The sequence below is a fragment of the Pogonomyrmex barbatus genome, unplaced genomic scaffold (assembly GCF_055798465.1).
Source record: "Pogonomyrmex barbatus isolate J1 unplaced genomic scaffold, ASM5579846v1 scaffold1, whole genome shotgun sequence".
In the NCBI taxonomy this organism is placed as follows: domain Eukaryota; kingdom Metazoa; phylum Arthropoda; class Insecta; order Hymenoptera; family Formicidae; genus Pogonomyrmex; species Pogonomyrmex barbatus.
Genome location: NW_028297098.1, coordinates 23,461,828 through 23,485,066, shown reverse-complemented (window position 1 = coordinate 23,485,066; position 23,239 = coordinate 23,461,828). Strand labels below are relative to the sequence as shown.

Genomic DNA, 23,239 nt, shown 5'->3' with positions numbered 1-23,239 from the left:
TGGTCACCCAAGTAGGTCTCCGTTCTCGCAGGCGCGATGCAGGCAACGAACGATGCATCTAATGCTCGTCCCTCTCTCTCTCTCTCTCTCTCTCTCTCTCTCTCTCTCTCTTTCGTTCTCTCTCACTTGCCCTTAGTCTCTCCCCAGTCAGTACAACCCACAAGTACGAGACAGGTATGTTTCACCCGTGTATATTGAACCTGGCTTCGAACTTCGACTCGCTTTGTCGAGACGTTGTTACGTCGCGCTTGGACATAAATCAGTAATGTCTAATTTCCTATCCACGTCGTAGAAAGAGCGAGCGAGCGAGAGAGAGAGAGAGAGAGAGAGAGAGAGAGAGAGAGAGAGAGAGAGAGAGAGAGAGTTTTTGCACCGATTCAATTGCATTGCTGCCTCGGGGCACGTACGCGCGTATTAGAGTCGACTTTGGACATAAATCACCAACGTCTAATTTCCTAAGGATAACGGAATGCTCCGTAAACGCATCCTCTGTAAAAGGGTCAACGGGAATTCCGTGCGAATACAACTGGATCGGAAAGCCACTATAGTTGATCGAAATTACGGCGGTTATAGTAAAACAGCTCTCTTCTTACGAATAACTAACTGCAGATTGTCTGTTAGATGTTTATATGATTGTTTAATGGAGAAATTCAATACATCAATGTTAATATTATTTTCATCCGCTTAGTCGTGACATTAAATCAGAATTTTGTTAGCTTGACTATTAATTAACTGTGCTCGATGCAATCTATAATAATTAAATAAATATCAATTAATTGCCAGTACATATATCAAACGTGCTTTTGCAACAACTCTTACTAAATAACAGAAATATTGTTGTATAACGTAATATTCGTTCAACAAATATTGAACTTTATCGAATGTTATAAGCGTTATAAAGAAAGCAAACGAGATTCAATATTGTCATTGATAAATCATCGGTAAAATTCATTTGCTCAAATTATTATTTTATTCTTCATGATAATAATTGTTCCATTTGATGAGACATAATTTTTTTCAACATAGATAAAAATTTGTTTATCGTAAAATCATATGTGAATCAAAAGGCTAATGTCTTCGTTTACTTCCGTTAAAATGTGAAAAAAGATGATCGATGCGATATTCGTGAGGAAAGAAAAATCGATCACGCGAGACAGATCCATAAGAGATGCGATAAAGATGAAGCTGTCTCTTCATTAAAAGCGATAATCGATACGGCCGACTCGCATCTCTCGCTGTCGAGACGATTTCTCATTTATCAGAGGCCAACTATAGATTCCTTGGCCAGATCATCGTGCAAAATCCCTTCCGCCAAGGCGGGATCGATCGCAGAGTAGACAAGAATTTCTCACCGGACTGATCGACCGTCAGCCGATCGCCTCGTATCCAGGAGCTGACTTCTAAGGAAAGGATAATCCGTATCCCGCAGGATGAGACTCATCCTTAGCCTGGCTCGAACGTCGAGCTTGCACTGAGAAAGCGAGGGACTAAGCCTGAGAGTAAAAGAAGAAAGAGAGACGGGTAGAAACGTGAATATAGGTGATGCGAGAAGAGTGCTGAAACGAGCGAGAGAAAACGAGAAAAGAAAGATGCACGAGGAGAATGAGGAAAGACAACTTGGGTCAGACGGTAGGGATGAGGATAAACAGTGAGTCTAGCCCGAAAATAAAAACAAAAGAAGGAATAGAAAACCGCGGATAAAAAGGAAAGGCGAATACCGGTTTGCTTGGGATTGGAATCGAGGAGGGATGTAGGCGAGAAAAGGCAGTGGGTGGTGATGATAGTGGTGGTTCGAAAGTGGAAGACGACACCGCGGGTGGTCGGCTAGGGAGTCGCTGCCGTGATTCAGCCTAGTTTCGCGTCTACCGGGCTAAAGCGATGATATCCGGCTGTGGAGAATAACCGACGAAGTTTCCCTCGCGCTCGAAACTTTTATGATACATCGCGCGCGATCGGGGAAACTCCATAATTAAAACTGGCATGTAAGCGTGACTGGAAAGGTAAGGCGTAAGAAAGAACAACATGACATCTTAGTGGTGACAATTACGTGTGTAATGACAAGATGATAGTGAGCAGTCAATTTGAACTTATTTATTGCGATGTAGCGAACATATATGGTCTTTCGATAAATAATTGTTAGTTGATTTGTCACATCGACGACAGTCGAAGATTATTGAACAATCTATCTTTTTCATGCACACTAAATGATGAATAGAATAGATTCTATAATAATAAAAATAAAAATTAATATTTTTCTTTTATCACTTATTTTTTACTTTCTTTTAATAAATGTATATTATTCTTTTTTCTCACTTTTACTTGGTCACTTTTACTGGTCACTGCAAGTATCCAAACTATATTTATAATACAAACGGAAAAACATTATTCTAGGACATTATTATTTCTGATATTATAAAAGACAGTGACTGTTCTGACGTATGTTGATGAGTTATTGTAAAGTAATTTGCATAAATAATTTTCAAGATTGCAAGATTTTTCTACTTTCCTGACAATGGTACATCACGCCTTTCTCGCAGATTTTCATTTAACGAGTTCGAGCAACGAGTACGATAACAGTACGATAAGACTTCGCGATGTCGAGTCAAAAGACAGATGGTGCAATGTGTATGGGAAGAAGGGAGGCAGATGAATCTTGAGGGCGGACCTCACGTTCTCTTCGTAACGCGGCGATTCATTTGAACTGTGTTTGGAATCATGGGATTGAATACGACGACGAGTGCGGGCGACGGGAAGAGAGACGATTTCGCAACGACGAAGAATTCGAGAGCTGGGGAGCAGTTCGCGCGTTAGTTCCGGAGCGCCGAGCTAATATTTGAAGTTCCTGAAATAGTTACACGCTCGGTCGCGTAATGAGCTCCGGCGGCGCTCCCGAATAATCATTCCTCGCGAGAGAGCCGAGCGGTCGCGTCGCGAATCTCCGCGCGAGTTCTGCCGCGCGAGTCAACGTCGCGTGATTTCGTGCGGCGAAGGAACACGAGTTTTGGAAGATACTCACAAGAGACGAAGACGCAAGGTTCAATAAGCTCGTCTCTACGGGCAGAAATGGCAAAAGGAAGAGCTTCTATCCGTCGGATGCATCCTCGTGCAATGACGTTCGATAGACGAGCGATGTTACGAGCTGTGCGTCGTCGTCGTCGTCATCGTCGTCGTCATCGTCGTCGTCGTCGTCGTCGTTGTCGTCGTGGTGCCGTCCGTCTACCGTCTCTCGTGACGTTCGCTTCGAATCGTGATTCATCGGCTATACATTAGTCCTCGAGATTTCGGGACGATGTTACTGGGAGTTGACACGGACGTCTCATTGATTTCGCGATCTCCGGAATATGCGCGTCCGTTATAACGTCCCAGTCACGAATTATGCATTAGATCTCGACTGCCGACTCCTTCGAAGGAGATGGAATAGTTTTCGAGAGAACGTCAGGGAGAGAGACAAAAGTGAGTCGCCGAGTGAAACTAATGATGAAGATATTCCACTAACTATTTATCGTGAATATCTATTCGGATATACATATTAGAAATAGCTGAGAAATTTGTTTTTGTTTCAGGAATGAAAATATGATTTTTCATATTTATATTTACCAGTGCACATTAATTAGAACACATTCATTATTTTATCAAATTTTCTTCTGATCAAAATGGAAATATAAACGCGCTACAATATTAAGATTTTATCGTAAAATATGAAACAAATTTTATATATTTTATCGTAAAATATGAAACAAATTCTATATATATGTATATATATATATAAATATAAAAACCGCGCGTAAGCCTATATTTAAAAAATATAAAAAAAAAATGAGACTTCTGAAATTTTACTTTTTTACTACTTTGACTTTAAGGATTATAAAGATAAGCACTATAATTTTTTAATATATAATTTTAAACAAACGTTTTGCACGCACACGCACACACACACACACACACACACACACACACACACATGTATATATATATATATATATATATATATATATATATATAAAACATGACTAATAAATTTTTGTTTTATCGTGCCTTTAATACCTTCAATGATTATACATTTCACAGAAAGATAATCTGAAACTTACGCTTCTAATGTCTAAAATTTTCACAAAAGAATTTTATTTAAACGATAAAATTTAAATAATATTTTATTAAAAAATTCTACACTTCTAAAAAATGAGTATTGTCGAAAATATTAAATCTTCAATATTGATTTATCTCTGTAAATGTTATATTGCTGTTACATGAGTAGTTGTTGACATTAATGAACAATTTAGTGAGACGTTCAATGAATCGAGAGATTGGCACATTAATTACTTACTACTATTATTTACTTGACCAAGAAATCCTTTCACAAGAATACTTTCGGACCCTCTTGTTAGAAACGAACCCTCGATCGAATCGAATTTCAATGTCGTGTGAATGAAGCGAGATAATGAAATTGGGCAATTTGGATAACGGAATTAGGGTACAAGATGTTCGTTGAGGATACATTTAATTACATGATAGTCATTATTTTGTTCTTCATTTGATCATATCAATAGTCAATTACACAGATATACATAGATTTTATTAAAGTAATAATTTTTGTTAAAGGTAAAGTGTCGATGAACGAAATAAAAAATTTATTAAAAATCTTATTCGGAAAAAGACATCATTCCTTGAATTCTTTATAGAACGTTTTCTTTCAAACGAATTCGAGCATCACAATCATTGAAACGTACCCCGATGCAATATTTTATATAAACAGAAAACTAATCTACTTATTGTGTAGTGAGTTTTCTCTGAAGAACGATGCAAATTCTTCCGTCAGCATTTGCACATATACATATTCTGTTCGCGCAGAAATCAGGACTAGTTATGAGCACTAATAAGTAAAGTGACGAAATAAATGAATTCTGCTGTGAGTTAATAAGCAACGCCCGCCCGACGAAGACTGGCGCGATTCCTTTGGCGAGGCGATAAGCTTTCACGTTGCGCCTCTTAATCCCGTTTCCGGGACTCGGAAGTTTCTCCCGGAGTTATGTCCGGAGTTGCCGTCGAAGTTCGGCCGCGGGATTAGCTGTACAGGCGGGGATCACCGGATTACAATTTGGTCGGAACTTGTCCTCGCCCCGTTTCTCGTCGCCGCTCCTCCACGTTCGTACAGTTCGATTCGAGTCGAGCAATCGCTGTCCCTCGAGCTTAAAGCCACCTGCCTTTAAGCTTTATGGCCCGAGGACCGCCGAGAGTTAATATTTCAATTAAGCATCGCCAATAGTAGTCTCTCGTCGGAGTTACACGACGACGTCTGATTCTCGAGGACGTGATGTCCACAGCACAACTCTTGTCGAATCGCGTAATTTTAAATGCATTGAAAATCGACATTTATTTTTCAAATAAAAAAGGGCTTCATTTAAATTAATAATAGTAACGTTGATATAGTTATATGTATATGCTTGATAAAGTCAATATTAATACGAAATAAATTAATTACAAATAATATATATATATATATATATATATATATATATATATATATATATATTTACGTTAAAGATACATTATTAGCACATTGGCAAAAACGCATTCGACATCAGATTGAAGGCGTCGAATTAGTCTCATGAGCGCCCAATTTATTTTGCGTATAAAGTATCGATAGCTTCCGAACACGAAAGCGTCGGAGGCTGCATTCCTAATCGCCCTGTCGCGGGCGCCACTTTTGGGACCGGATGAGCCGGCGCCGGGTTCCCTTAGGAAGGGCGCGAATGGAAATTGAATCGTATTATCAGTCTTAGCACGCTCGTCTACTTGTTCCTGGTTTCTCTTCTCGCCGATGTAAAGACGGGAGAGAGTTGAGAGAAGAGATAGACAGTTAGAGACAGACAGAGAGAGAGAGAGAGAGAGAGAGAGAGAGAGAGAGAGAGAGAGAGAGAGAGAAAGCGTGACGGGACTTGTGTGTCGTGTCTCGTTATTCCCGTTACTAGACCGCGCGTACCACATAGACGCGATGTTCATTACGGGAAATGTACGGTGTTCCAGAATGTCTTGAGAACACGGTTCTCTCCTATCTTAGCGAACACGCGCACCGTCTTCTCGCTTTGTCGCACGTTAGATTTAGATCTAATGTGAAGAAATTTCGTTGTGTAATTCCTTATTATGTGCTGCTCCGAGTAGCTTCCGCTAGATTACAATCGTTCGCTTTTATCAACGTCAATAAACCGGATTAATTATGCGCGACTTTAAATATCGGCCTTTCAAATTAGAGTCGGAAATTCGTTATATTACACAACCCGTAAAACTCATTCCCTCGAGTCGTTTCCATAAATTTCTATTTTTTTAGAAAGTGTAACAAACCTCTTTTACCATTTTTCTGAAATTAAACTCTTCATTAATGCGAATCTTATTATAATAAAATCGGAGGCGAATTTTATAAAATGACATTCTTGATATCCCGTTAGTCACGATTTTAGATTTTATTTCTTTTTGTTACTCATCCAATTACTTGCATATTACAATTATTATTATTATGTGTGTTTTCTGCGAATGGCAGAATTTATTTGCACATGCAGTCGAGTGGGGATATCCTGTCTGAATATATAATAAACATGAGCTGCTTTCGCTCGCTCTTTTTCCCTCTTTCTCTTTACCTCCTATGCGCCTGACTCATACTCTATTTTCCACTCGTGTCGGATGTATTCCACCTTCGTACCACTGTCTCGTCCGTCACAGTTGAGTTCTCGTACGCCGACGGCGGTGCAGTCTCCTGCAAATTGTAGGCAAGCTCTCGACGAGTTGTGTACACATCTCCCGGATTTAACTCATGGCTCTTCTCCGGACGTATTCGGAGAACTCGGACAGACGGTGGCGAAATGGAAATCCGCAGCCGCGATTGCGAGCGCAGCTCGCTGTTATCACACCTTATGCCGAAGAAACCAAATGCAATGATGATGATGACGAATGATGGTGCACAGCCGACACTCGCGGTTTCGTCGATGGAATTCCACGTGAACGCGCAAATGTGATTGAAGCCCGGTGAAGCTTCGGTGTAGATCGAGTCCCGCGAGTTACAGACTGTTATTATACGAATCCGACTGGGAAAACGGAGAGCGTAGTTCCTATTCGAAGTCAGGAGCGATATATTATTATTTGTTCGTCTTCTCTCAACAAAGAGAAGGGAGCCGAATATTTGCTGAAGAGAAATTCTTCTTGCGCGAAATTTTGATACGTCATCAAAAAATATCCATGCGGAATTTTATCGATATTGCGAAATTAAATTTGTAAAAGCATAGCTATCTTTCGTAGTTCTTCGTAATTCTTTGTAATTTTTTGATTTCGTGAAAAAATAAATAGAAATTATCAGTGTCTATCATGTAAATCTAAAAATATCGATACTTGCTAGGCAACTATTTTACAATAATTATAATAAATTGTTTATGTCTGCATAAATTATGGTTATGTCAGCATAAACGTGATATATGATATATATAGAAACGTATATATTTGTAGAAGAGCATCCTTATATTTCTGCAATTCTACTTTTCTTGTAAAATTTTTTTTCTAATAATTAGAAAATATAAAATTTTGTAAAAGAACGCGGCTGATATATCTCGGTGATTTTTCGACGGTATTGTACTGAACGTAAAAAAGTTCCATCCATCTTCTCGCGTCGGGGAATCGAACCTCTTCGTTTCCACCTTATCAGCAGCTTTCCTTCTCTTTCTTTAGATCCCGTGGAACACGCGGGTGTCGTTCTTGCTTTCATAGTGATACCAAACCGTTCGTCCCGAAATCCTTCCAACTTCAATGCGATCTCAGCATTGTCCCTCGCGATGCTCGTCTCGTAAAAGCCAAGAACGGCCGTCACCGTCGGATCGACATCGGATGAGCGACGATATCCAATGAGATATCCGAATCGAATTGACTCGCGCATCAGAACGAATCCGGAAAAGACAATGTAATAAGAACCGTAATTTACAACCTGTCGTGTGATTTTTTTGTGTATATGCTACGTGAAATGGAATAGAAAGAACTCTACGAGGACAAGTGTCGAATACGAGAAATTTGAGAATGAATAAATATATTTTATCTCAAATAAAGGATACCATGCTGGACCTGGACAAGGAAACCATATTATTTGTTCGCTGTTCAAGTTTCCTATGATCACGAGGGTTATATCCAAGCTATTTTACGCTATCAATTAGTTGAGAGTTAGAGGTTTATTGAGTCCTAACTTTGCTTAAAGCTCAAAGCAACCAAAACGGTAATAGCAAACGGTGAAACGTAAACTGACGCAATTGAATGGGTTATGGAAACCCATTGGGAATGTTTATTCGTGTAATTCGCTAAATTTTCGCGTATTCGTATTCCTTAAACGTATTGCTAAATTACAATTATTTTTTAACTTTTACAACTTTTAATATTTTTATAAATAAGAGATATCTATTAAAGAATAAATGTTAAAAGACATAATTATATAAGACATATTCAATATTTACAATTTTAACGGGAGAGAATAATCAATGATGAATATTTCACGAGTTTTAGAGATAGAATAACGAATAATTCTACATTTTGTAAATGCGATACTGATCTGCTTGTGCTCTCAAATTGAAAAATATCATCGTTGCGAAGGGGCAGATACAAAAGCGCGATAAATCGACATTTAGCCACCGTGGCTGCGAGAACGACGGCGCCGAAAATCTACGCGGCTCGTCGCACGCGTTTTATTAACTCTGAACAATGCTCGGGCAGACGTTAATTCTGTCGAGCGTGTAACAGATAGCCGGCGTACGTTAAACATGCGTGAATTCATGATTAATGTACGGCGCAGTATAGCATTGCAACGAAAAGAAAAGAAAATTTAGCAGCGAAGATCAATCCACATTAAATGTGAATATACATTGTTAGTGAATTTGCTAATCAATTCTGGTTTGTTTGTTATATTAATTCAATAATTTGTTTTATTAATTTAATTGTAACCTAAGGATATCGTGAAAATATTTTGTAATTTGACAGTTAGATATTTATAGAAATCAATGCATTCAATATAGAGATTATAATGATGTAGTGACTCTCTTCTCTTTTTCTTTCTCTTTTTCCTTTTCTTGGAGAAAATGATATAAAATTGACTACCAGTCAATTTGACTAAGTCAATTTGACTAGTCAATTTGACACTAGACTAAGAATCCCAGTTACATATTCATAGACAAAGGAAAAACTTTGATATTATAATAGTATAATAAGAAGGTCTAAGAAGCGTAAATGAATCATCCTCATGAATTATCCTTATCATTGACATATTACACATACGTATAGATTAATTGCACTGAAATTTTGTTTAATTAGCGAGCTCGTCTACCTCACCGCTCACAATTCATTGTCTACCACGTGCCCATGTGCATGCGGCCTAACGCGAGACATTAATGCCCGACGGATTATTACCGCGCGATAAATTACGGTTGTTCTGTGCCGCGCGACGCGATGGCTTCCCTTTAACGTACGGCCAAAGCCGTGCGATTTAATGGCTATCCGATTCCAGCGTCGCGCACGAGCGTTCCGCTTATTTATTCGCGCGGGCGACATTGTTCCTCTTATCCTGAATCGGAATTTTTGGGCGAGAAAGAAAAAAGCTCGTTCCACTGGAATATAAAGGATTCTAGTGTGCTCGACGATCTGTTCTCCTAGAGAAATCGTTTTCTATGAACGAGCGCGTGATCATGTATAAGAAATAAATGATCGCTTTAAAAGAATCACGAATAATAATGCCAGATTTGCATCATAGCTGCGAACGCTGGAAAATGTAGTACAATAATGGATTAGGATTCTACAACAAAAGGACGAAAATCATCTCTCGATTCGCAATAAAACATATCACTAATTCCATTGCGACGATCTTTATCGTGCGGTCAAGCATTGAAGTTGATTTTTTCTAGTGCGACTTTAACTACTTCTGGTCAGAATTATGTTGAACAAAAAAAGTTGGCGAGACTTATCGATCAGAGTTTTGCTTCGGTAACTTCTCAGACAAATTGGCCAGCGAGAAGAATTAATGATGCCGCTAGCGCGGCGATACGGAAACGCGAGACAATAAAGCGGAACTTTGTTTGATGTATAAATAATGGAGGATAGATCCAATTACTTGTTACAGGAACTGTAATAAAGTAACGTGGTATATAAGAGATGGTGTAAAAATTATAACTTATGTTATGAGATTAAACATGCGCGTCTCTCTACTGTCACAATTTCCGCTGATCCTTTTACAGTTTTACTTTATAGGGTGAATCTTTAATTTAATGACTTAAAATAATTCTTATTGCTTTTATCACAAAGGAAAACTGAAAGAAATCATTTTGTAGCATCAAATAAATTTCCTTTATCTATCTACAAAAGGAAAAGTCGGGGCATTGTTAAATATTAACGTTCCAAATTTGCATTCTACATGCTTCTACTTTTTTTCTCTAGTAACAGTTAAAGTTGTCATGCCACTATCTTCAACATAATTCCTCCTTGTTAATAATAAATTTCTATTTTTTAATTTTAATCTATCCACAAAAAACAAAGTCGAGTCTCAATGTACCTCTGCTATGTATCTCTGCTTTTTTCCGTGATGGCGTTCTTATCGTGCAGCCACCTTTAACGCGTCTCCTCGTTAATTACGGAGGAAAATCGCTTACATCCGTACATGTTACGTGACCCGTGAGTTTTCCTTCTTGGCACCGGCCGCCGGTCGCCGGCCGCCGTTGATGTGCGGTGGATTATGCGGCGAGCGATAAATTAGCGGTCGCTGAGGGACGACTTTCGCGATGGTACCACCGATGAAATGAAAGGCGATGTACAGGCCGGACACCCGGAACGTGGTGTACGGTCGAAACAAGTCAGTCGCGCGTGTCTCGGCCCGAGCGAAAATGTTACGGGAGCGCGTTAATCTCATCCCGGCGGAATATAATTCAATTCCGGTTTAACCTCGTTATCCGACAGCTACGTTTGCTCGTTAAACACGACAGGAATGAGTCCGCGGCTTACGGAACGAATCATAAACACGTGCGGCCGGCTCCTCGAACCCCTCGCGCTTTGGAACGAAGAAAAAACGAATCTTCCTTTCTCGCTGTATCTGACGTATAAAATTTTATTCATTATAAATTTCACTCGCGAAAAGCGCATTGATTCGTTTCAATTAGGAGACGTTGAAAAATCACGGGAGTTTTTGGGTAAAGAGCGTAAGAGAAATATGAATGCATATATAATTAATAATATACGAGAAGGATATTATATAATAATAACGAGAAATAGTTTAAATAGTTATAGAACTAACTTTTCACAAAAGGTGTTGTAGTTACAGTAAATTATTAGTAAGAAAATATTGAAGTAATTATCGACAAAGTCAGTTTATTTTCTTAATTTCCAGCTATATATAACAATTAGAAATATATGTATCTGCTATTCTTGAATATTATATTAGATGCTACACATGCGCGCTGCTCGCGTGCTATTTATCTTTTTAAAAGGAAGGAGCAAAAATAATATAATACTGTCACATCACTACGCATTATTAAAGTTGTGCATTTGGACAGGAATGAAATAACATCTATTGCAGCTTACACTGCAATACGAAATATGTTGTCTTTCTGGCGAATATGGAAATTCAATTACATTACTTCACAGAACTTCACTTTGCCAGATTTTCTGGCGCATTCATTCCACTATCTGCATAGAGAACGTGGGAAAACGTTGGAATCGCCGTCATTCGCATATTGAAGTATCGCAAATGTGATTGCAAACGTTGACGTTGAACGAGAAGCGACAACGACAATGAAACCCCAAGAAAGCGGCGCAGAATGAGTTTATCAAAAACTTCGATCACCGGTAAATGAGATCGAGAATGGAAGCGCTTGTATACAGCTAGGACACATGGCGGTAAAGAAAGCGAGATAAAGAGAATGAAGGAGAAAAAAGAGAGGTAGAGAGGTAGAGAAAGAGAGAGAGGGGGGAAGGAGAGAGAGAAAGAGAGAGAAAGAGAGAGAGAGAGGAATTGTTGGACGAAGGAACTGCAACGCAACGATCGCTGAAACTTTTAGCAATCTATCTTAGAAACTCACCCTTTTACGGATCTTCGGCTCTACGTGTTTCTGCAGGGTATATCAGAAAGTATGGGATATATTCCACGGCGAAAAGAGTTAGAATCATTTCTGAGGAAAATTGAATTAGAGGCCATGATTGGTGGCAGTTTTTCAATTTATCACCTTAATTAGCGCAATAATTAAATGTCAAATGTCTCATAAATCGATATCCATTTGAAGCTAACCGAAGAATAAGGTATCGTTATCTATCATATTGAAGTTTTTAATTTTACGTAAAAACCCATGTAGCTTTTAATAAATCCTTCAAATAAACCCTGTTAATTGGGTCAGAGTGGGAAAAGTTGTCTAAAAATTTTATGCTATTTGCCAAGCGTTCTGTATACATGTTACCTTTCCGGTGTACGTGAAAATAAGCGGCCTGCTCCCGCGTTGATGCAACGGGGGACCTCGCTGGTCCCCTGCATAGATTTTAATTATGCGACCGCGTCGACCGCGTTTCAACCGCGTTGACAGAATAAATATGGCAGGCTTAAAACTTCATGGATCACCATTCGTTGAAGCGAGCGCTGATTACGGTAGTCGCGAAAGCTCTTTGCAAAACACGTGGATTGATTAAAAATTTCTCACATGGAGCTCTAAACCCTGACGATTATATTTATTTTAAATAAGTATTGTGCATCTCTTTAATCTCGACGGCAAGATAAGAATGATTTAAAATATCTACTGTACGCAAACCAAAGTAACAAAGGGAAATACGAACGATTTCCCGAGTATTAGTAATAATAAACTGAGAAAACGTGGGATGCGATTCTTACAAGGCAATGCAATATGACTCCAGATTAAATTTTCTTGCCCAGAATGTATTTTCTCTGCTATTTATAACAAAGTCGCGCGCGTTTACGCAGATATATTAAAAGATCAAGAGTAATATTAAAGAACTTTTTACTGCAATAACGCAATAATTTCCGCAGAGAGACATTCATGGGCACTGTTGCATTTCAGATATTGCAAGAATTTCATAATATCCTATTTTAATTTCCGCAAAAGCTCGGATCTATACATCAATCTAAATGCAGAACGTTTCATTTTCCGCGTCAAGATATGATTGCGGCGGAAATCTATTGATATTTTTCTTCTTGACAGCTCGAACGATATTTGATATTCGAAAAATTCGTTCGCGCATCCTTGACTCTATATGGATATTAAAAATCCACTCGAGTAAATTACGAGACTCGACGTTGAAGGATTTAAGAAACTTTGATCGCTGGCTATCGAGCGAGAGAGTCAACTTTCGCATTATCGAAATTAAATCATGAACTTTAAATAGTATATTCCAGCGGCCGAAGGCGCGAGAGTTATTCCGAAGAAAATTCGATGGTGCATGCTCGAAAGCGCGAGATCAAAAGCAATTTCGCTCGAAGGCAAAACAAGTTCCTTTTATGTCCGCGCGGAAACAGTCCGACTCGATGGCCAATAAAGGCTACGTCGAACTTTCATAGACCTGTAAATGCCAATGAAAGTTGTGACGTAAATATGATTTAACGCTGCGAGGATCATGCCATCCATCTTTGCGCAGGAATCCTTTTGCAATGAAATATCATACCGCGGTATATTTAATCAAATATGTTAATGATGTAATTTTCCATTCAATTCTTTGAACGATAGAACAATTCATTGAAGTGAAATGAGACAAATCGACTCCGAAATAAAATATAAAGGCGAATAAAGAAAAAGAAATAAATAAATACGAAACGCGTAATAAAGCGAATTAGAAATATTTTAACTATCAAATAGCAGATCACAAATCATTGAGATCTGCGCAATAAAATTGCGGGATATCGAATTTTCTACAATTACCACTATGATCCTTACGATGCGATAAAAATCTGATAACTACGTCTACTGAAAGCTACAACGCGATTGCGGCTTTCATCTTCGGATTCTTCTAACCGAATTCGCGTGACTAAAGACGCAGTTACTAACCGCTGACCTGACCGTAGCAGACGGGAGATAAAAAAGGCGGTTAATCCACTTTAAGCTCTTCCGGTTTTCCGTGGTAATAACAACAGGTTAAACTCACCGTCGTTGGTTCGCGACTGGCAAGGAGTGGAAACCATAATGCAAACCAGCGGCGAACCGCGTCGTGAGTTTAGCGTTGCCGCGACGATTATCAACTATCGGTGAATTTCCAGTTCTAAAAAAGTTCTCTCTCTCTCTTTCACGGAATGGGAAGAAAAATTAAGTAGCAGAAGAAAAGCGAGGTGTGACAAAGAGACCATCTACGCAAGTCCGAAAATAGAGAAGTTATAGCGCAAGAAAAAAAGAGAAGAAAGAAATGCATCGGAGAAAGGGAAATGTGCGCGGATCGGCGTTTTTTCCGCGGCAATCTCGTTAAGGAGCCTCTAGAGCCTTGTTTCTTTCCGATCGCGGTACAAACAGGATTACGTAAATCCGATTTACTAATTACGTGCGCCTGGCCAGTTCCTCATTAAGGTGTACTTTAATGGCACCTCAACGCCTCTCAGCCGTTACGCGTCGTTGATTTTATTTTTCACTGCAAACGATACCACGTGCTTGCTCTTGGAAAAATTTTTATGATCCTGCGAGATGTATACATGTTATACGTGCTTCGGTTATCGCATCAACTCTCTTAATAACGAATGGTTACAAGAAGAGAGAAAATTAATAAATAAAAATATATGCGATAAATTACGAAGGAAATAAGTATCGTAGGAAATAAGTAAGGTAATAAATATCGCGATATTTCCGTCGTTTACAATATTTTGATTCACTCAAATTGCCTCGAATTTATTATATGCTTTGCAATTTTTTAATAAAATGTATACAATATACTATTTTACAAAAAGTGAAAAATATTCTCGCTGCTTGGTTCTACGTTAATCAGAAAAAAATGCTGTACCTTCATTATACCGGTTCTATCAGAGCGTTCAAAAAAATAAGGCCGCAGCGGCAACGTAGATGCTTCAGAAGGTGCTTCAAAAAAAAACGAGTGAATGGAATTAAAAAGATACGTTGCTACTGCAAAAGCGTATTTGAGAGTTAAGCGCTTCATTTATGATCCAAGTTCGTACATTGGTGTAATAACTGACGCACTTTGAGATAATTTAACCCTCGAAGGCAACTAAAGGCTATGTTTCGTGTCCGCTTACGCTGCCGCGTTACAAGCCTGTTACGGTGTACACAACGATCGTATTCTTTATAAAAAGCGAAAAAAAGAATATTTTATCGTTAAAGGGTCGCGAGTGGAAAGATGGCGATGGCGATGGCGATGGTAGTGGCGAAGATTCCAGAGGGAAAAAGAAAAGCTACAAGTTTCATGCCTTATATTACAGCGCGAGAAGAGATTGCATATTTTATTGGTCGGTTGACGAGAAGTAGACCAGCTTTATTCTATCACGTTCTCCTCACGTGAGCCACGATATTGCCCGCGGCTCGCTCAAAGCGGGGAGAGGTAAAGTCGAACTCTTGTAAAAGGCGCTTTACTTTCTTATATACAAGTCGCAACATAACATCCGCGAAATAATGGCAACATACGAAGTTCCTCAAGATTCACATGTATATTTAAAATTTTTGCAAACTGTTAAATATCTTTGTACAATCGAACCTTGTTTCCAAAAAACGTGTTCTATAATCCGCTGTGAAGAACGAAATTTGTATCTTTTTCTCGAGATAACTCAGGGATTTCCCGTATTTCTGGATCAATCAACAAAATTTCTCTGAGTGCAGTCGAATAGAATCGAGCGAAATCTACAAGAGCAGCAGGAAAAACATGTTTCGGAACTCTTTCCGCGTGCGCGCGCGCCATCCTAAAAAGGACATTCACGTTTACATCCACTTCAAAGAGCAGCTCTTCTACGAAATTGCGAGAGCCCCCCCAGTCAAGCGGCGCGCCCTTCTGCATCGACCTACAACGAAGAGGTAGCAGCGTTGCGTTTGCATAATCCGAAGACAAAGGGGAAACATCCCGAAGTGGCTGTCGTGTGTCTCCACGAAAGGCACGTAAAGCGCTTTTATTTATCCAACCCTCCTTCCCCTCCATTCTCCCCCCTTCCTCCCCCTCTCTGGAGAAAGAGAACGTACAATCCTCGGACGGTAATGAGGTTTCGACTGGCGGCGAGCTAGCCGGAAGTCGTTTCTCCGAATCAGGGTGCTTCGAGCTTTTGCGCGCGCGAACGCACCAAACAGAAATTGCTTGTGGGCAACGGCTGGCAATCAGAAAAACGAGCATCCGCAATCAGGGCCTCCTAGACTTCAATTCAGCAGCCGCGGTGTTCCTCCGTGCGGTTAACGAGCAGCGATTATGAGCAAGGAGATGGAGAAACGGATGGATTTGTTATTCGTTGAATATCACTTGTTATACACCGCGTACATGAATGCACGTTGCCAAAAAGTTTTCAAAAAGCCACCAAATGAAGATCTCTAAATGAAGATTTTTTAAATAATTTATCAACTTCCATTTAATTGAAATATCGAGAGACGTAGGTCATAGTAGATTAAACATATGAGTTCTAGAATAAGCTAACTTCTAACGCACAAATTACTTTTATTTGGATCCAAGCGGATTTTGTTTTTTTTTCCCAAAATGTCAATTGGAGATTTAAGTTAAAAGAGAATATTTGATTTGCATTATAAAATACTTATCAAAGGAAATATAAATGACGTGTCTAAATATTTAATAAAATGGATATGAAAGTTTAATGCAAAACATCTTGTTCGTACGTTATATGCAATTACATTTTAGAAATCAGAGCATTGATGCCCGGCATAGATAAAACGATAAAACGAAATATACAGAAATGCTTCTGTCAGAAATATTATTCTGCTTTGCCGAGCGAAGAGAAAGAAAAGTTCACATCGGCAAACGCTTTTGATTTGGCGCAACGTTTTTGCTTCGCGGATGAGAAATCTCAAATTTAGATATTCGCGGCAGAATGTCTGCCTTGTTTAGAGATAAATTTCATGCGAATGGGAAAACGGACGCGAAACGTGGGTCGTCGCAAAAGCGAGGAAGATAGCCGAGGCATTCGATTTCAATTCGCGAGAAGAGTCTTGCATGAATGGAATCCGGTGGAGATCAGACACTCGAAAAGGAAACGCTTGAGAGACCCGCACGGTTTGAAAGACTTAGCTTTAACGTTTGCGATGAGCAAGAAATATTCCCGCCGTTGCGTCCAGAATGCAGACAGAACCCAACGGCAATATGAGGCGACTCGTGAGAGAGCGACTTTGATCAAGACAATTGGACAAATTCCTTTGCGTAATGTGCTGTCTTTGTCATGGAAGTAACAAATAGTAGAAGGAAAGGATGGGATTTATGGGGGAACTACACGACTGAGAACGTGGATAGCGGACTGTCGTCGCATTTTAAGGAAGCTTTTGTCTCGCGGCTTCCTCTTTTGCCGACTTCATTTTCGCGACCGCGAGAGATTTCTGCAAAATACGATCATAAAAAGCACCCACGTTGCCGCTTGATAAATTCCAAGTAGCTTAAAAATGAATTCTTAGCTTAATATATTAAAAATAGTTGACAAGTTTTCTTTTAATATTTTTATGGAGAGAGCGAAATGTTACGATAAAATATAATTGAAAATTAAAAATAAAATCAAGTTCACACTTGGAACTAAATGGAATTAAATCAAATGTCACTTTAAAAGGGACTGTAAGATCATCGAAGTTTTTATTTAACAAAAATTTATCACGTACGTTTGTATAGTACGCGATTAAAATTTTCTTTGATTGAAACGTATCGTAACTAAAATCGATGGCGCCATACACTTTTGGCGCCTTCTTTCACGCCCGTCCCAGGAAAACAGTTTTCAATACGCCAGGTGCCGTTGATAAATGGCGCGTTCGCGATGCAGTCTCACGAGATGTCAAACTTTATTGATAAGTTAACGACTTGGTCTTTGTAACGACGGAAATTGACGACGCGCAGATGAGAGATATCGAGGGAAACAGTAAGCGGTGACGAGGAGACACGTTGCGAAATGCAAATCGCGATATCGGAAGCAGCTGCGACTGACACTCCGGTTAAGTCAATCCCGTCGAATGTCAGTATAACGTTCCATATATCGCGAATCTATGTACATCAGCTGTACCAAATTAATCCTTCATAACGACAATTCTACAATCTTTATTAATTTGCTTATTAGTTTATTATTTTGCAGTACTTGAGGCTTCTTCTACAGAAATAATTAATAAATCGCAAAGAATTTAAAATGTTTCGAGATGCATAACCCGCAGCATTCGCTCGAAGCGATGCTGGAAAATTCTGTATGGTTTTTGAAATATACATTAAAATTTATTCTTGACCGCTCTACGAAACTCACGGATGCGGCATGCAACGCGAGAGGTTTATGAGAGCCGGCCCGCTCTTTGAGACCTTAATCCGTAAGCCGAAATTCGCGCGTCATTAAATCTTAACACGCGCGACTGTAAATTGCGGACGCCGGCGCCGGACGGGAGAGCAAATGCGGAGAATAAGCGAGGTCTCTCGGCATTCCGCTCGATGGACCTTTAATGACAACGGCCGCCGCACTTAAACCCAACACGCCTCGTGATCGTCGTGCCACGCTTTCCCATCCGCGGTAGCTGCTATCTCCGACCGATCTTGCCCCGTGCTTTAAATTAACCCGATACCTGCCGTATTATGAGCCATTCGCCAGAGTTAATGTGTACGGGCGGTCCCGTTCGCGGTCCCAGCAATGGAATAAATTTTCCCATCGTGTATGACCAAACAAATTTATCATATTATTCAATTCATTATGGCTCATAAGTCAAATTATCAAAAATGATTACCAGGATACAGTATATAATTGTTATATAAAATATGAATAAAATAAAAGGCTAAAGTAACATGATTATTTGTGTAAATATATATTAGCGATTTCTTAAATAATGCAATTTAAAAGTTTTCTAATCTTTATGTTACCAGGATAATTGCATTCTAGGGAAGTAAATAACTTATGAATTTTGTTACATAATTCATATTTCTTTCCTCCTCCTCCTCATGTATTACATTAATTATTCGTTACTTTCATTTTTATTGCGGGCACTACTTGTAATTATTACACTTTTACCTCCTCTTTCTATTAAACTTGGAAATTTTAATCTGGCCGGAAAACATAATTTTACAATAGCGCAATAATTCTACGCAAGTTTTGTTGTACGTGTGTACACAGCAAAATGCATTCGTTTCGAGTTTAAGAGGTAACTTCCGGATCGCGCACGAAACTCACAGTGGCGTTTACCTCGACCTCGCCCGACCCTCCCAGCAACCGCGTATTTATTCTCGCGCTTAACACACGCCACCCTTTTACTATCCATGCCTGCCCTCGGCTGACAGACGCGGGCGGTAATTGCGAAGCGACTGCGGATTCCAAACGTCGCTTCTCGTGCCCGTGCGCGTCCGTGGATTAACGAAATGGGATCTCGAAAATGGCGCAAACTGCGCGCCACGCGAGATCGGCATCCCTATTCGTGATCAAGAATTATAACGAGTTTAGGAACGTGTTCGTGAAAGCCGGGTTGCTCGTCATGCCCAATTACGTAATCCGTATAATAAAGAGTGCACAATTGCTCAGAAATGAAGAGAAGAAGAAAAGAAATAAAAAAATCATTATTACCATTTGTTTTGACACGCGGTGTAAAATTCACATCTAAAATATACATTGATTTATTGCAACAATAAAATTAGATTTCGTATTTTTCAGCGGGCAACGATATCAAGGTGGAGTTCAATGTGCCAAAAGAAGCCGAAGTGGGTTCCTCGATCGAGCTCAAGTGCGAATGGCAAATATTAAGTCAAAGTGGTCTCTATTCGGTTAAATGGTATAAGGATGATCACGAGTTCTTCCGCTATGTACCGGACAGCAGCCACAGGATTCAGATATTCGACCGACCTGGCGTACATGTCAAGGTACGTCCTTTATTCATTATTGTAATTTACTTCGTTAAATTATATCATTATTAATTAATTTTTAACACAACAATTTGACACACATTTGAGATACATATTTTTCTATATTTCGTAATATTTGCTGTGTAAATATTTTCTTAAAAAAAATGTGAGATTGTCAAGAGATATATAATAAATCGACAATAGAATAGAGAGCAAAGCGAGGAACATTAATAATAGCCATGGAAGATTATCGTAGCTCGATCCTCATCTCCTTCTCCTCTCCGATCAGAGAACTCTCGCAGAATTCTCTCGCAGAATTCTCTCGCTTGGTACTACCGAGAACGATAATAAGCGATTCTCCATTGCAAACTGGCGAAGCGTTCATCTCTATTCACGCGTTTCGAGGTCGGAGGAAAGCCTCATTCCCTTCATCGTTTCGCGATGCAAGCAAAATTTCTTAAAATGCCATGCGGAAACTCAGCACCGTTCGTCGGTTCGGTTTCTTTCGCCGATTGTACGCGGGATTCGACGCAATCAATCTTCTCCCTTCGCGCGCTATCACCCTTCGTCCCCCTCTTACGATCCCTTCGTCTCCCTCAGCTTCAGCACCGGAACACGAAAAGCTCGAGCACGAGCACGCGAGTCTTCGATAAGACGAAGGAAAGAGGGAGAGAATCGACGGGGGCAGAGCTGCCGACGTGTCTGTATCCGTACACAAGTTTCCGCGAGTCCGATCGGCGGCGCGACCGTGAGCAGACGGCACCATCACGTCCCGATGTAATTCATCTTCCCAGAGCTGGCTGGCTAGCTGGCCAGTCGGCTGGCCGGCAAAACGTGCCGACCAACGTACTCGGACCATGTTGGTTCTTGCACTAGTATACGCGAGTTCATTCCCTCACCATCGCTACCATTGCTGCGATACTACATCATCTTTCCTCGCGAGTGGTGCAAGTGGTGCAAGTTGTCAGTCACGGGAAGCTATCTCCTAGAGTCGATAAAAGGAAAGCGAGGCTACCAAGAAGCTCGATAAACAGTCTTGCGTACGTGTCACATTGATGACAGCCACATCGTAGCAGAATCGAATCGGTGAACGGATCGATGAAAGAATTATATCGATATACAGAAAGGAAGAAATCAATGTCATTCTCAAACTTGAAATCAACCCAAAAATAAAAATAGAATTATATCCTTTAATTAGCAAATATTTGTTGTGCTATCTAATATTATAGACACTATCACGTTAATATATTTTTTCCACTCTCAACTTGTAAAATTGGCTATTTTAAGATGTCGACCGTAAATTTATTATATTGATTTAACCATAACTTGAGACTGTATTAAACCGAATTAAATGGGACTCGCGTTGTTGTAAATGAAGCGTAAATTCATCACTTTCCCGCAACAAGCGTCAACAGCATCATATCGTTATTTAGAATTCATTAAAGGAAAGTGAAACTGCAGCTCGCTGAATAAACTTTTATGTAACGTTAATCATATGTCGCATTAGACGCGGTCAGGCCGGTAATAGAAAGAACATGAAAAATATTAAAATAAGATTTTTTATATGTTAAAAAATTGAATTAATCCGAGTAATGTAAAACTCAATCACCATTATGTAATTACAGTAGCTTCTATCAACAAGATTAAGTGCACGACCATTTACAATAGAATTGATCTCGGTTGCGAACGCATTTGCCGCATCCTTCTGTCGATACCAACGAGACAGGAGCTTGTTCGCTGAATCTGAAGATACGTCATTTTCTCTAGAATCCTCAATGTACTGATGGATTCGTCTGTCGGCATTCTCCATTGGAAATCTCTCTAGAGTAAGGGGAAGCGTGGAAAGATGTAAAATAGCATATCGACGCGATAGTGCCTGGTTATCTCCTGCGGATGCACGAAATTATCTTCTCTTTCGGTAGAGCATTTTTGATTTATATGTTTGTTTGTAGTAACACGCGTTAAGGGCGTTTCGAGTATATTTCCTTCATTTTTAAAACATCGTCTATCAAAGTTTCAGGGATAACTGTAAAATTGTCCAATGCAAAGATTGAAGATGATCTGATATAAAAATCTGAACGCGAATACGATATGTTTATCACAAGGTAATTTTTAATTGATATCAATTTAAATAAAAAAGCTTCTTCTTTGTATTAGAAAATAATTAATGCAAATATAATATTTGTGTAACATAGCAAATGTTATATGTTCATTTTTCCTCTCTTTCTCTCGACAAAAAATATTCCTGATATCAAATGCGATATTGGTAAAAACATGAGCAGTTTCAAAGACTATTTCGTGCCACGGTACATTATCTTCTTTTGAAATCTCCACTGGTCTTCGATTTTCCCTCGCATTTCTGGTCTTTTCGCCATTGAGGATCGAATGTTTCGAAGAATGCAATCCACCAGATTGCCAGATTGTACTCCAATATTCTACAAATGACGTTCCCCGATTCACCTGCTTCTCCTCTCATCTCTATAAATCAGAATATCACGTACAATACTATTTGCGAGATATAACGCACATACATGTCAGGCTTCACAAATAATAAAACAAATCCTAACGGATGCGGATGAACAATTTTTATATATAGATATGATAGAATTAAATCATGTGTCTTAAAAATGCCATAAATTTATATAAAAAACACTTTGCTAAATGCATACGAAAGTATTTTACTAAATTATTTTTTTATTAGTTATCCGTTGAACTTGTGCATTACATACATATTATTCGCTATTTATTTCGAAAAAAATAATATAAGATCAGAAGTTTTTTAAAATTCTACTAAAATCTGTGCATCAAATTATGTATCTACATTTCACTAAAATTTATAATGTTTTTAAAAATTTATTTTGCCTCCGCTTTTAAAATAAATGAGTCAATTAAGTATTTATGAAATGTTTATATATAATCACAAACGTATAAAATCAAAACTAAAAAAGAGAAGACATGAAATTCACGGAAACGTTGTCGACGAGGCAATTTTTTGTTAATTTTCGCTACACGTGCTATCGTTGATCGGCGGTAATCCCCATCAACAAAAACGAGCTTGTAGTATCGGGAAATAAAAATGTAAATTCCCTTCGAGGACATTCGATATCGTGCGCAAACATTTCTCGGCTTAGCTAACGAGGATTTTAAATTTCATGAACTTATCGATCGTCGAAATCATTATAATAATCTAAAGTTCCATACAGAATAAACACTACAAGTGTATTCATACAAATATTAGAAACAATAAAATTTTCAC

General features: G+C 39.1%; 1 protein-coding gene across 3 annotated transcripts in view; it reads left to right on the top strand.

Annotated features, from left to right (window-relative positions):
• The window catches only part of LOC105434317 (uncharacterized), a 188,833-nt gene that overhangs the window by 94,027 nt on the left and 71,567 nt on the right, over positions 1-23,239 (top strand). For all 3 annotated transcript variants that reach the window (XM_089085156.1, XM_011650005.3, XM_089085157.1), the window contains one exon: positions 19,796-20,001. In XM_089085156.1, the coding sequence (XP_088941282.1) occupies positions 19,796-20,001 (206 nt within the window). The remainder of the gene's footprint in view (positions 1-19,795; positions 20,002-23,239) is intronic.